The 15,038-nt window shown below is 34.9% G+C and overlaps 2 protein-coding genes across 3 annotated transcripts; one reads left to right on the top strand and one right to left on the bottom strand.

The window, feature by feature from the left end:
- Window positions 1-72: 72 nt before the first annotated feature.
- Window positions 73-2,325, bottom strand: LOC107878800. Its single transcript, XM_016725931.2, has 3 exons — window positions 1,989-2,325; window positions 657-760; window positions 73-553 (listed from the first exon to the last, which is right to left on the bottom strand). The coding sequence occupies exons 1-3, from the start codon at window positions 2,038-2,040 to the stop codon at window positions 287-289; spliced, it is 423 nt and encodes a 140-aa protein (XP_016581417.2). The 5' UTR covers window positions 2,041-2,325; the 3' UTR covers window positions 73-286.
- Window positions 2,326-4,805: 2,480 nt separating this feature from the next.
- LOC107878801 (DEK domain-containing chromatin-associated protein 4) lies at window positions 4,806-14,872 on the top strand. Of its 2 annotated transcripts, none has more exons than XM_016725932.2 (12): window positions 4,806-5,054; window positions 6,619-7,479; window positions 7,592-7,625; window positions 8,716-8,795; window positions 11,598-11,657; window positions 11,889-11,999; window positions 12,333-12,413; window positions 12,502-12,579; window positions 13,218-13,674; window positions 13,789-13,901; window positions 14,139-14,169; window positions 14,373-14,872. In XM_016725932.2, the coding sequence occupies exons 2-12, from the start codon at window positions 6,634-6,636 to the stop codon at window positions 14,528-14,530; spliced, it is 2,049 nt and encodes a 682-aa protein (XP_016581418.2). In that variant the 5' UTR covers window positions 4,806-5,054; window positions 6,619-6,633; the 3' UTR covers window positions 14,531-14,872. The 2 variants fall into 2 exon arrangements, with proteins under 2 accessions (XP_016581418.2, XP_016581419.2); XM_016725933.2 differs by lacking the exon at window positions 4,806-5,054 and adding an exon at window positions 5,102-5,158.
- Window positions 14,873-15,038: the final 166 nt, after the last annotated feature.

The raw sequence follows: 15,038 nt of genomic DNA, 5'->3' as shown, positions 1-15,038 counted from the left end.
TCTCGATTCAGGTTGATTTCAAATCGAAAAGAAACAGTAATCCATTCATAAACCAAATATGGTGAACAAGACTGATGGAAATAGAGCTTGGATCGAATTGGTGTATCATAAACAATTACAAGAGCACAGCCAGAAGTCTGGTGATATTAGCCCCCCAACATAGGTTTGACTAGGGGAATTATTCAAGAGTACATAAACCTTCTGTCAAAGCTTTCTTTTCCCTCCGAAAGGGGGAGGGGGTTTCTCAAGAGTATGTAATTTATGGATATGTTCAATACAGATACACTTAACGGTGATTCCTCTGAAACATATTTTCATCGCAGTGAGAGTCAAGCCAATCCTTGGGGGAATTCTTTGATGCTACAGCCATTTTTCCACCCACAAGCTCTCTCAGATGTTCCACCTTATTCTCGCGACCACTTCCACTGTACTTCCTGTCCGCTTCCTTCAATTTCTGTCTAAACTTTTGCTTGCGACTATTAGTAGAATTGACCTCTTGTTGTTTCAACTGTGGAGGAGCACCGTGAGGTCCAAGATATATCTTCTCCTCTTTCTTAGATTGCAAAAGAGTAAGTGAACAAAAAGTGTAAAACATCTTGAAAAGGATAATAAGCTTGGAAGAGTTTTGACATCACAACATCTCTTTAAGAGCTAACCTCAGTAGCAGATGTCTTTGATTCTTCAACTTCAACGAAATTACTGTTGTTTTTTTCGCCAGAGCCTTCAAGTTCCAAGCTTGGAATTACATATCCTTCAGTGTCTGATCGTCCAAGATGTCAGATCATCATCACGTTAGTATACATTATATCAAAAAGCTCCAGTAAAACTTCAGATATTGCATCGTTTAGAAGTTTACAAAAACAACACAGAAGAAATAACTTCAAGTTAAAATCTAATAATGAAGTATAATTGTGTATAAAAGTTTTCTAGGTCATTCCTTCAGTCAGCCAGTCGTGATCCAATAAAGCGTCATATATCAACAATTTTGCTTATAAGAAAAACACACATACAGCCTATGTTTGCTCGATTGATGTGTGTGTGTCGGATCATCCAAAAATAGTCTGTTTATGGAGGATCCGACACCGGTGTGGCAACATTTTTGAAGAGTCCGAGCAACATAGCATACAACATTCCACTATATAAGCTCATCATCAGAGTGATCAATTCTAACTGCTATCTTGATTTCCAAATCAGCGTGGCAAATGTACACTAGAATACCAATAACATCTAGAATAAATGCAGTTAATGAAGGCCTAGGTATGTTTTCTCCGAACTCACTTGCACACAACTCGTCTATTCCACCAGGTACCTGCTACCTCTCACCAACCCAAGTACCGTAAAAATCACCTTTCTAAAGTGACAGAATATTAGTTATTTTTGGCCTGTTAATACAGGTCACGTGAGAGACATGCGCTAGGGTCACGTGAGGGGCACGGACAGTCCACTTCAATATGAACACAGTGAACTATTGTAAAGCGGGGAGGAATCACTTTGGTAAAATCCCAACGATCTTTCCCTCTCATTTCTCATCCCTTCTTCTTAACTGCTTCTTCTTCTCAACTAATTCTATCCCTAATCGCCATTGACAGGTGACGATTGGAGCTTCCATAGCGACTTCTCTCTCGTCCTTTCCAATTGAGTTTATCAACTGTAATAGCTAGTTTGAATTGAATTTGAATTAGCAATAAAAGTTACCCTTTCGTGATTCCAATTTCCCTTTCATTATCGAAGTACATAACACAATTCCTCAAATCAAAGCAATGCTAAGATTGATTCCAACAAGCTAAACAACCTCCATCAATATTAAAGTGATTTCTTCACATCCGTTCTAGACTCGGTGGACAGAGTTACCTAACACATGTTACTTATCATCATCATCAATACACTAATCTAACGAAATTGAACACCACAAATCCAATTATTTAAAATTGATCAACAAAATTCAGAGAAAAAAAAAATAGAGAATGGATGCAAAAAAAAAAAAATACCCCACTCGTCATCTTGGATAGAAGAAGAGGTTTTCAGTGAAGAGGGATCCATTTGGTGCAGCCAATGATCATCGATTTCACTGCAACAACGATCTCCTTACAATTGAAGCAAATTTAGCATTTACATTAGAAAAAAAATAAAATACTACTGTAGAATATTTCTGAGTAAATAGGAGAGGATCTGAAACCCTAGAAAAAGAAAATAAAAGGAGAACCCTCTAGTTCTTACTTGAGAAATTATTCATGTGAAATTGACGATTTTAGCCTTGTCTAATGGTGTTTGACTCGAAAAAGGACTTAAGGCTAGTTTGGTACGAGAGATAACTGATTGCGAGATTAATTCTAACATGAGCTTATCCCGTGTTTGTTGGTTCTCAAGATTCTGATTTTATTTTTATCCACCTTGAGATTGGATGATTAATCTCGGTATAACTTATTTTCCAACCAAATGATTCCTAAAGACTTTGATTGGTGGTAATGGTTTGCGGTTATCGTTAATGGTGACGGTTGTTGATTATCGTTATTACTTACTCTATCTCCTACTACTTGACATGTTTGTTAAAAAAAATTATCTAAAGATAGTTGGTATGTTTAAAGAATCAAGAGGTAATTGAATTTTTTTTTCCAGCTTTACCCTTAGTACTTTAATTAAAGTAATTAACTATAATTGGTATGATAATATTTAATGTGGATTTAATAGAACAATATTAGTCAATTTACATTTTTTATTAATTTTTTTCATTATAATGCTGATCAGTAGTGATGATGGTAGTTAATAATCATGTTTGGGGGGTAGTAGTTGGTGTTGGTGACTGATAATTGTGATGGATGTTTGTGAAAGCTAATTTAATGATGATTGTCGATAGTCGCTATGATGGTGGTAGTGATTGCAAACGATTACTAATAGCAACGGCAATTATTTTTGAGTAACGTGATTAGTGTGTGATGGAATTTGATAACAACGATTATGATTACAATCATTAGTGACAGTGGTGGTTAATAATAATGATTGATGTCGATAGCAACTGAATTGTGATAGTTAGCTAAGGTGGCATTGATTGTCGGTTATTAGTAGTAATTATGATAATGATGATGGTTACAATAATGACTAATATCGACAACAACTAACTGTGGTAAATATGGTTAAATAATGTGATTTATGGGGTCATATATAATGACAACAATTACGATGATAACTGTCAGTGACAGGTGTTGGTGATAATTGTCGCATACCATTGACTCTTACCTTCGATAACATGCTTTATTGGAAGGCGTCGAATGCTTGCTAGTTGTCTTGTCTTTATTTCATTATTAGAAATGTATTTATCGTATAATATTTTTTACAGACAACATACAAATCGAGGAATCAAAACAACTTTTTGGTTTTACTAATATTATCAATTCATTTGCAGTCAAGAGACAAAACGACAAACTAGTATAGCTTTTCTTGCATAGTGATTTTAAAATCGCGAATCTTTTGGTAGCCGATAGTTGTTGATAAGGTAGAGGGCTTTCGTGCATCATAATACGTGTCATGACTATCTTTGTATCTTGATCGACAACACGCTTGTCCTATTCTTAAATAATCATCATAACCATTTTGACATATTTTTCTTTGAATTTACTAATACAAATACGCATATTATCTAAGTAAAAACTACTAATTTTGTTCATGTTCATATGGTCTGTTAGCGCATGGAATCGTCCTTATTAGAAACTATTTCCTTGATTTTTTTCAGCACAAATCTAAATTGACTCAATATTTAATGTAAAAATTATTAAAATTATATAAATATTAAACATTAGTTTTAGCTTTAACCATATTAGTAATATTTTAATTGATTAATTCTTAAATTTAAAAATATTAAACTCAAGAAAGTTACATCTCCATCAACATTTGGATCTAGTGAAATGTCATTTGTCACTACTACTTCAATTTGTTCAAATATCAAGATTTGTTTTTTTGGAGGGAAAGTGTAGCGGGAAAAAAGAAACAAAAAGTGAAAAACCAAAAAACAAAACAAACAAAAAATAATTATAAAGGTGAAAAAGACTCATAATTTAGTAGTCAACGATGATTAAAAATAATGTAGCGTAAAAAAGCTTTTGCAGGTCCAAAGCAAATAATGCAATCTCCACCGTCTATTTTCAGATGCCCTTTGCAAACAGATCATCATACACCGTTGATCTAAATTTTCATTTCACCGTAAATTTTGAAACTGAAACTTGTAAATTTGAAATTTTATTTTAATATGAATTTTATTTCGACAAAGTTAAAATGATCCCGATCAGTTGCTTTATGTTTATATGATGCATACAACTCTAGTTGCTGATTGAATCAGTACACGAACTCTGCATGAATTAATAACATTTTTTTTTGAACGAAAGTCAACAACAATAAAACATACTCATATAATTTCATAATTGAGGTATGAGAAGATATAATGCACACATATTTTGCCTTTACTCGAATAGAAAGAATATTTCAGAACAATTGGCAAAAGGAAATACAGAAACAAAAGCAATAACAACAATAAATTAACGCGACACAAAATAAATCTATAACACACACAAAAAAAATGTAATAACAATCCAACAATGGATAATCAAACAACAATAACAATAATAATAACGTACGCAGTATATTTTCGTCAACACAAATAAAATACAAGTGATAACCCAAATACTATGAAAAAAATTACTAATACTACATTCAATTTTTTTAATCTAAATCAATTTTGGTAACTTGAAAACATTATTTAAAAGTTTGATTAAATTTCATAATTAAATTGATTGAGCTAAATTTTTTTTTGAGTATATAAGCGCACACAATAGCTCAGTGGCACAAGATTGACGTGGCATTAAACCGGTTTTAAATCCGGAATTTGGAGTCCGCTACGCAATTTTGTACACAAAACCCAGAAAGTGCCTCCCGACTCTCTTCACTGTGTGTGTGAAAACGTTGAAACGAAGTGAGAGAAAGTTGTAGAGAGAGAGAGAGAAACCCAGTTACGACAGTGAACTTTGAGCTTCGAAAAATCGCTTAAATTTTGCTCGTAAATCTCTGTAAGTCATTAATTTCACATCTATTATATGTAAATTTCGCTAATTTTTGTCTTCTTTTTAGCTTGTTTTGTTGAAAAATCGCTAAATTTTGCTCGTAAATCTCTGTAAGTCGTTAATTTCACATCAATTATATGTAAATTTCGCTAATTTTTGTGTGTGTTTAAGCTTGTTTTGTTGAAAAATCGCTAAATTTTGCTCGTAAATCTCACATCAATTTATGTAAGTTTCGTTAATTTTGAGCTTTATAAGTTTTTTTGTTGTTGAAAAATCGCTAAATTTAGCTCGCAAAGCTCTGTAAGTTGTGAATTTTGCATCAATTTTATGTAAATTCGCTTATTTTTGGTGTTTTTTAGCTTATCTTGTTGAAAATTTCGTTTTTTTAAAGCTTAGGGTTTTGTAGATTTAGATAAAAATTGGATCTTTATTCTATTTTTCTTTTCAGTGGTCGGTGTGTTAAGTTTATATTGTTGTTAGTCACAAATGAATCTGGAAATACCTTGAAGATATAATTTGTAAAATTCTGGATAATTTTGCTTAGTGCTGTTTAGGTTAATATTGAGCTGTGTCTGTTACTGCTACTTGCTGTAATTATTTGACCATTTTTTTGTGCTGTTATGTTGCCTGAAATGCTTGTATGCAGTTTAGTTTCTGCTATTTTTTAAACTTGGTGAGCTTTGTGCTTTGAAAATCTCTAAATTTTGCTTGTAAATCTCTATAAGCGCTCCTTGATCTCACATAAATTATATGTAAATTTCTCTAGTTTTGTTCTAATTTTTCTGTATGTGTACCTTATTTTGTTGAAATATTTGGTTCTTTTAGCTTAGGTTCGTAGATTTAGATAAAAGTTGGATCTTTATTCTATTTGTTTTTGTCGTTTTTTTTGTTTTTGTTAAGGTGTATTATTAGTAGTCACAAATGATTCTGGAAACACTTTGAAGATGTAATTTTTTGCAAAATTCTGGATAAATTTGCTTTGTGCTGTTCAGGTTAATATTGAGCTGTGTTAGTTACTACCAATTGTTACATATCTGTGCCCAAAATATTTGCTAATTTCTGTGCGACTTGTTATGTTGCTTGGCTTGTTTGTATGCAGTTCAATTTTCTGCTACTTGCTAAACTCGGTGAGCTTGAGCGTTGAAAATAGCTAAATTTTGCTTGTAAATCTGTAATTTTTCTTAATATTATATCAACTCGTGTAATTTCACGAATTTGTGTTTTTTTGGGGGTCTGCATTTGTCCCTTATTGTCTGGAAACATTTGTTTTTTGCAGCTTAGGGCTTTGTAGATTTAGACAAAAATTGGATCTTTAGTGTCTTCTTTTGTAGGCGGTGTGTTAAGGTTCATTGTTAGTAGTCACAAATGAATATGGAAATACTTTGAAGATATAATTTGCACAATTCTTGATACTTTTGCTTTAATGCTGTATAGGGTAATATTGAGCTGCATCAATTACTGTCAATTGCTTTAATTTTTTGACAAAATTATTGCAAATTACTATAAAACCTTTGCTTATATGTAGTTTGGTTTCTGCTGCTTGCTAAAGTTTTTGATTTTTGTCGAATAGAGTTGAATTTTAGTTATGGGAGAAGGGGAGACGGTTTCTGAGGTGGCAGAAGCACCTGCTAATGGAAATGTGGCAGTGGAGGATAAGAGTGAAGTGATTAACAAGTATACACATGAGGAAAAGGATGAAACGAAGGAAGTGAAGGAAGAAGAGAGCAAAGAGAGTGTTAAAAACGATGCTGAAAAGATGGATGTAGACAAAGAAGAGGTCAAAGAAACCAAAGGAGATGAAGAGCTTAAAGAAAGCGACAAAAAAGAGGAAGAGGTGAAAGAAATCAACGAAAAAGAGGAAGAGGTGAAAGCAAACAACAAAAAAGAGGAAGAGGTGAAAAAAAATAGCGAAAAAGAGGAAGAGGTGAAAGGAAACAACAAAGCTAAAGAAGAAAATCCTGACCAGGATACTAAAGTAGAGGAGGAGAAACCGGAAACCAAGAGTGAGGCAATAGAAGAAGAGATGGCTGAAGAGCCAGATGATAAGGACAGGGAAGAAGAAATGGCTGAAGAGCCAGATAATAAGGATGAGGACGAAGAAATGGCCGAAGAGCCAGATGATAAGGATGAGGAGGTTAAAGAGGAGGCAGGTGGAGAGGATGAGGATAAGGAAAACAATGAAAAGCATAAGGATGAAAAAGGGTCCAAGAAGAGTGTTAAATCAAAGGGGAAGAAGGATAAGAAAAGGAAACGAGAAGTTGAACCAAAGAAGGATAAGGAGCCAAAGAAGGAGAAGGAGCCAAAGAAGGAGAAGGAGCTAAAAACTCCTACACCCTCAACAATTGACCGTCCGGTACGCGAACGCAAATCTGTTGAAAGGCTTGTTGCATCTATTGACAGAGAAGCCAACAAGGATATTCGTATTGAGAAGGTCTGTTATACAATTAGTGATATTTCTCCCCTTTGCATTTCCAGATTCTAGGCCCACACTGCACATTTTATTGTTGCTTATGAGATGAATCTATGTTTTATGTGCTCTGCAGGGCCGTGGAACTGCACTAAAAGATATCCCCAATGGTATTCTACTTACTTATCCCTGATTTTTAGCTGTCATTTTTTTCCCAGTATGGTATCTCTATTGTAAAATTCAGCTGTGCCCCGACCTCTTCAGATTCATATTGCTGCAAAAGAGAAAGTCATTTTCTGATGATATGTGATTTTTTCATGATTATGCCTTCATTGTGACCCTTCCAAGTTACTGGAAAGTTACATCAGTAAAATTCGAACACAAAGGATTTATCTCCCCACCTTGATTAGACACGCACACACTGAAGAAAAAGAGATCATGCCTAAAACTTAATTCCAATGATATGGTAGTGTATAGATCTTTTTCTTCCATTGTGACCTATTCTTTGTTAGAACTTTGTGGAATCCATGAGACTGTAGATCTTCCATGTTGTGTCTGTACGTGATTTTGTTTCTCTGCGAATATATATAGAAATTTGCAGCTTATCGTAATTGCCTATGTTACTGTAGAACTTGTTCTTTGTCTACCTCTATTCCTACAAGTATATGTGTAGAGTTTAAGGGACCAATTATTTTCATTTGAGCTCGGTTCAGTTTCCAGGGGTGTGTCCCACTACCACTGGGTTGATCCAAACGCAGCATTTTCATCACGGAGAAATTTTTTTATTTTGGAAGCCCGCAAAAATTTCAGCAAATATCATATCTGAAAGAGTGAATTCATAATTTGAATGTATAACGAATTTAGACTTCAAGTCCTATCCTAATTAAGATCTTGGATCGGCCGCTGTCAGCTTCTTCCTGAGTATATCAATTTGTGTTTTGTTAGTGTTGTCTCCTTTTTTTTCCTTTTTATCCCTTCTTTGTGTATCATGATAGGTTTTCCAAAGTCTTCAATTACCAAATGACCCAATAGTTGATCAAAAGGAAGAAGTTTTTAGTGATCCGATACGTCGCTGAGCAGCCTAATTTCCTTGGTGCATCTTCTCCTCAATTATGAAAATTAAGTTTTTGCCATGCTTGAGCCTCTGGTCTCTTGTTTTTTCGGGCACATTATTTTCTGATGTCTAATGATTCAGCTGAGATTATTTGGTTACTGGAACTCTTTTTCATTCTTTACTTTCTCTTTGATTCTTGACTTCAGTTGCATACAAATTATCCAGAAAGAAGACTGAAGAAACGTTCAAATTGCTACACACAATTCTCTATGGACGGCGCGGAAAGGTGATGTCTGAGTTATAGTTCTTTTCCTTTTCTGATCTTTGTCTCGAGATTGTACTGTTTATCTTGCCCTTGGTCTTTTCTAAATCGTTACTTTATCTTGCCCTTGGTCTTTTCTAAATCGTTACTTTATCTTGCCCTTGGTCTTCCCATTGAAGATATAATTGTGTCCCTTAAGTTCGCTTTTTGACAATGGATAGGTTTCTTTACTAAAGCTATGTAACTCTCTCTCTCTCTCTCATATGAGTACTTTGAAGAAAGCCTTGGATCGCTAAAATTTTATCTGTGCATATTTGGATTTTTTAATGGTCAAATATGTAACAAATGAGCTCTTTTATCAATCAAATTTTTGAAACTATCAAGTTCTTTTTTCCTAGTTTCATTCACTTTTTTCTCCTTTCGGATTAGATAAGATTTTATTGAACAGTATCAAGTTGATGCTGTGAAAGTACAGAGAAAATGCAGTTGGATTAGATTAGAATCTTAAGCAGTCTAGGCTATGTTTCAGAGACTGCAGCTGCTCCTTTTTGCCTTCAAAGCACATCTTATTTCTTTCCTTCCATATAGTCCAAGCTAGGCTAAGAAGAATAGCTCCCCCGATCTTCTTTAGGGATGCATCTGGATGTGAAGTTCCATATACAATGCTGAACTTGTTTCCTTTTTTCCTTTTTAAATCAAAAAAAAAGTTACTTGTTCTAACATAGTGAACGATGTTGTACACTGTACATAAATATAAAAAAAACTAGGACATTTTTTGTAGAGGAAATCATAGACCTAGATTGGCAAAACAACTTGATTTGATGAATTTCTATCCTTAGCTAGTATTTGCTTTAGTGATAAGAGGAGTAGAGTACGACAGATGGCTGACCATCCTGGGACTTATGTCCAGGAGCTTCTTTTGATCTTTTTTTTCACTTGAGTTGTATTGTCTCTTTGGTAAATAAAATCATTTAGTTACCAAAAAAGACTCGGACACCCCCTTCTTTTCTTTTGATTTATGCTGCATCAGGCCCGACCTATTGTAGCTTTGCTACTTGCAATCACTTAAAAAAATATGTTAAAGTTCATCCTATGTTTTCTGTGTCCCTCCTAGAGGAATGATGGAATTCTCTTGCTTTGTTTTTCGAGAGTTGAATAATTCATACAATATGTTATTGATAGTTCCAATAAATGCAATCCAGTCCGGATAAGTAGTAGTTGCAGTCAGGAATGTCGAAAAGGCTTGGATGAAGATTCCATAGGATCAGAGAATGGGAATACACCTATGCTCTATTTGCCTTCTATGTGGAGATTATGCAGAAACAAATAGCCATCTTTTTTTGCATTGTAAGGTGACCTCAGTTGTGGGACATCTTTCTAGCTAAGGTTGGATTGAGTTGGGCAATGCCCACCAATACACTGGATGTGCTAAATAGCTGGAGCAGGAGAGGAGGATCTAAAGCCCAAAAAAGGATCTGGAAAATGATTCCAGGATGCATTTGGTGGACTATCTTGAAAGAGAGGAACTCAAGAGGTTTTGAAAACAAAAGCAACTCCATCCAGACAATAAAGCGTAATTGTATTTAACTTTTACATTTTTGGTGTTTCGGAATGTTCATTACGAATACAGGGACGCATGGACAGTTTTTAGAGTCCCTATAGAATTTTATTTTCTTTTTGCTTACCAAGCCTAGATATAGCTGTAACTATATCCTATATGATTTTGTGGAATCAATACAAATGTTACCTTGTCAAAAAAAAAAAAGATTCCATAGGATCAGATAGTCTCAAACTATATTCAGAGACCAACATCTACTAACATCTGTGAATTTTTGTTTTACATTTTATTACTGGAGAAAAAAAGAACTGAAAGAAGATTCTTTAACGTGTTTGAAACTTCCTCATGCGTGTTGACAATGTGCATAATGCAGAACCGGAGTTTCTCTTGCTCATGATGATGCTATGTTCATCAGAAAGTAGAATGCTTAAGTTGAACTTTTATGATTCATCCTGTATCTGTGATAGCGTATAAGTTTTGTTTTTCTTGATGTTAATTGTTATAAAAGAAGTCATCTTCCTTCTTCCCCCACCTTTAACCCTTGAAAGGAAGATAAAATCGGTATATGAAATCACCAAGGAGAAGTTGCGGACATTTTCCTTTTATATTGAGGAAATTCTTGTGCTGGTGGGAGGTGGCAATTACCCGGTGCACGCAATCTGGCCCGGACCCCATGGTTACAAAAAATGTTGTGGTACTCCAAAGCATTTTGAATTTTGTTTGAGCTATATTGTTATTCTACTTTTCTTCTTTCCCAACTCAAAAGCAGTGACAAGTAAACTGATGCAAATAATTTTGAGATCATTTGCAGCTTCAGTCCATGAAGAAGTTTGTATTTCTTTAAGAAAAAAAGGGCTTTATTAAATTTATCTAGTTTCTAAAGAGGCATAATTGCAACAGAAGCACCATATCAATTTTTTTCAGCTTAAACTATGAGGTACTTTTTTTTAGTTTCTGCTATCTGAAATATATTTGTCTTTCTTATAAAGAAAAAGTCTGAGAATTATTTACCATTGTGTGCTTATGTCAGCTGGATTCTAAGTTTTGTTCCACTCGGAATTTCCCTTCCTTTCTTCTTTCAGTTATGATTGTTCAGAGCATTTAGCATGATTCTTCTACTGATAACTTGATTAAGATTGCATCTTGCTTTATCACTACTTTTGGAACTAGTCAGAAGCTCATATCGACTAAATCGATATTCACTGCTGATTTCGCTTTCCTAGTTTCAACATTTTATTCTTTTCTCTCACAGTTCTCGTCCTTCGCAGGCAGCTCAGATCAAGAGCAACATTTCACGATTTTCTGGCTTTGTGTGGCATGAAAATGAGGTAATTGATTTCTCATGTTGTGGAAGGATGTATAAATGAGTGAATGACTATCACATTCCTTTATTGCCTGGGATGGTGATTTGGGGAAAATTGAGCAGAAACCTTCTCTTTGCACGTCTTCCTGGTTGTAAATAGATCTCTCTCACTGATTCTCAAAGAAATGTATCTCATTCATTAACTTATGATTGAGCTCTTAGAACTGCTTGAGGTTAGATCATTGTAATGTTGCAGGAAAAGCAAAAGATGAAAGTAAAAGAAAAGCTTGACAAGTTTATTAAAGAGAAGCTGTTGGAATTCTGTGATGTACTGGATATACCTGTTACCAGAGCTACGTCGAGAAAGGTGTGTTCATATGTTTTAGCTGCATGCTAGACCTTTATATTTCACAGAAGGGGTTCTTTACTCGTAACGTGCAATTTATCTTGTGAGAATTACATATCTACAACATCATACCCAGTAAAATCCCACAAGTGAGGTCTGAAGAATTACGTATCAAAAGGTAAATAATCTTATGAGTGAAGGCCAAATAGGTGCTAGCTAATTTTTCTTTTAAAAATTTTGACAGAGAAAATTGGTTCATCCTCAACTGTCACTTCATAGTCTGTGAAGATTGCATTTTGTATACAATCTTCCTCTCAAGTGTCTTTAACTAATTTGGTGATTTGTGTGGATCAGGAAGACTTGGTGGTGAAGTTGATGGAATTCTTGGAAGCTCCTCATGCTACGACTTCTGAGTTGCTTGCCGAGAAGGAACAGGTGGGTTATTTCTGTCAGTGATAAAAGCATTTCTGTCATGGTTCTGTTAGGTTATAGTATGCTGACGCATCTCTGGTCAAATGAATAGCCAAGAGGAAAGAAGCGTAGAAGAGAGAGCAAAAAGAGTCCCTCATCGGCATCTGCTAGTTCAAAAGGTTCAGCCAAGGTATTTCTCTCTTATTTTAATGTTTATTTAAGTTTAGTAGGGAAATACCAACTAATATATGATTTTTGGTTTGCCACTGGCAACTTGTATCCTGTAGGCTTATTATATTTCAAGGGCAAAATTTCATAAAGAATTAATTAGATTTCATTGCCCAAAGTTTTTGGTTGTAGTTTTACCTATTCTCACCTTGCATTTTTTCATCCATATCCTGAACCTCTGAGTGTTGATATCACCATATGACTTAACAGTATAGAACTTTCCAAAGTGTTCTGCAAATTGTTCCTGCTGCGTTAAAGAGTCCTTGTCTTGGAAATGTTGAAGTTCTAATTTGATTTTTGAGCTGGATAGAATGCGATCATTTTACCTTTATCAAAAAGAAGAGAAAAGTTGTCGAACAATAAGTTAAAAATTTGCTTTCTGGATTAATACTTCATATTTTTAAGAACATTCATCATGTTTATTACCATACACTTTATCAGATCAGAGTTGGTTCATGTTTAATCATTCTAAATGGAAAATGATACAGATGGAAACTAAGAAAAAGAAAGGGTGGAGCTATGCTTTTACATCAATATTTTATTCGAATGAGTTTTGTGGGGTTTTTCTTTTCACAATTTTGGTTGCTGGTGTATTTACAGAGCAGAAAGAAGACTGAAAGTACATCTCAAAAGGCTGAAAAGAAGAAGAATGTGCACGAGTCAGAAGATGAATCTGAGCAAGAAGATGATGTCCACGAGGAGGAATCTGAAGAAGAAAAGGCTAATGGTGTTCCTGAGAAATCTGATGATGAGAAGTCAGATCAGTCTGAAAGTGAGAAGGAGAGTGAATCTGAAGATGAGCCTGAGGAGGATAAGAAAAAGCATAAGCAAAGTTTGAATAAATCTTCAACAAAAAAGGAACCTGCTATGAAAGCCAAGACCAAGAAACCAGCAGTCTCTAAAGTACCAAGTCCTCCCAAAAAGACCCCTTCAAAATCATCAAAGAGCTCGAAGCCCAATGCTAGTAATGATGCCACTCCCAAAGCATCTTCAAAGAGGAAGAAAACTGAAGTAGAATCTTCAACGCCAAAGAAGTCTACTCCCAAAGAAAGTACTGGTGAGAATCACTATATATGCCCATTGATAGATTGTTTAGAGGTGTTTAAATATGGTTGATGTTGTCATGATGGTTATCGAAGGTATTTTTCGATGAAATTTTCTGTTCGTGCAGGGAAAAAGATTGTGAAGGGAAAGGACAAGAGCAAAGAAGATAAATTGAGACCAAGTGATGATGAACTTAGAGATGCAATTTGTGAAATTCTAAAAGAAGTTGACTTCAATACGGTTAGCATTGAACTCCAATTAGGTTGCATGTTCCTGCTGTGACTGTAAATGTTGTATTGTTTTCTCGGTTTCCTTTTCTCTCTTTAATGCATCCCATCTTTCAGTTTCCTTGTGTGATTGTTTCATGGAGACTCTTTAGGTCGTTGCATATTTGAGTCATCACTTTCCACTGGTAATTTACATTCTCAAATTTTGCATTCTGAAATTGCTTACATCTTGTCTGTTTTGTGCTTGCAGGCCACCTTTACTGACATTCTAAAGCAACTTGGTGAGTGTTGTAATTTCATCTTACCATCTGGCAATTCTTTAGGTGTACTAGGATAAAAAAGATGCTAGGTCTCATTGATTATTGTGATAGTTCAATATATAGAAACATGATGTACGTCCTCCATGAGATCGTAGTAGCAAGATATAGATTTCAAATGAGCGCCCATTTCTAAACCAATGCATGACAATTTTTTTCTTCTGCAGCCAAGCGGTTTGATACAGATCTCGCGCCCAGAAAATCGTCTATAAAGATTATGATCCAGGATGAGCTTACTAAACTAGCTGATGAGGATGATGACGAGGATGAGGAAGGTGAGGCTGAGAAGGATGCAAAGAAGCCTTCTAAAGGTGTGAAAGCCTGAAAACATTAGTAGAATGTAATGACGGGAAATGTAGCCGTCCGTCTCAATATCCGCCAATCTTCCTCATGAATTGGTGCCTCCATGTGCCCATTATGAGTTCAACTAGCTGTAATCTATTGTCAATGTATCGTTTATGATTTAACTCTTTTGACTAGGATATCGTAGAACTATAAATGCAAGGTTACTGCTTGTATAAACACAATTGTAGTTTTTATTTCTGTTAACTTATTTAGCTTCCTTGATCATGGATTTCAAGTACAAATACTGTAATCAGAAACATCCATTTGGGACTATGTATGGCTGTTCTCTTATTTATTGTTTGTGGGACAGAACTTTTCAGCCTGATTCGTCTTGAAACTTGTGATTTCTTGGTGTTGGAACTATCTTTGTTAGTCTATCAGCTATTGGCTAGCGTCTTGGCGTGACCATTGCCTAGGCCTATCTTCTTTGATGCAAACCTAAAACATCTTATGGGCATATTGGATAGTAGGAGTTGAAAATGTTCAAA

The sequence above is a fragment of the Capsicum annuum genome, chromosome 7 (genome assembly GCF_002878395.1).
Source record: "Capsicum annuum cultivar UCD-10X-F1 chromosome 7, UCD10Xv1.1, whole genome shotgun sequence".
Classification (NCBI taxonomy): Eukaryota; Viridiplantae; Streptophyta; class Magnoliopsida; order Solanales; family Solanaceae; genus Capsicum; species Capsicum annuum.
The sequence above is the reverse complement of the archived record's forward strand: the minus strand, read 5'-3'. Positions and strand labels throughout refer to the sequence as shown.

Excerpts from the sequence above, each read along its gene's own strand:
- LOC107878800 (XM_016725931.2), bottom strand. The coding sequence starts at position 2,040 with ATGGATCCCTCTTCACTGAAAACCTCTTCTTCTATCCAAGATGACGAG. Across the intron at positions 761-1,988 it reads TATCCAAGATGACGAGTGGG|ACACTGAAGGATATGTAATT; the intron begins GTATTTTTTTTT and ends TTGGACGATCAG. Across the intron at positions 554-656 it reads CAAAGACATCTGCTACTGAG|AAAGAGGAGAAGATATATCT; the intron begins GTTAGCTCTTAA and ends TTGCAATCTAAG.
- LOC107878801 (XM_016725932.2), top strand. The coding sequence starts at position 6,634 with ATGGGAGAAGGGGAGACGGTTTCTGAGGTGGCAGAAGCACCTGCTAAT. Across the intron at positions 12,580-13,217 it reads GTTCAAAAGGTTCAGCCAAG|AGCAGAAAGAAGACTGAAAG; the intron begins GTATTTCTCTCT and ends GTGTATTTACAG. Across the intron at positions 14,170-14,372 it reads TGACATTCTAAAGCAACTTG|CCAAGCGGTTTGATACAGAT; the intron begins GTGAGTGTTGTA and ends TTTCTTCTGCAG.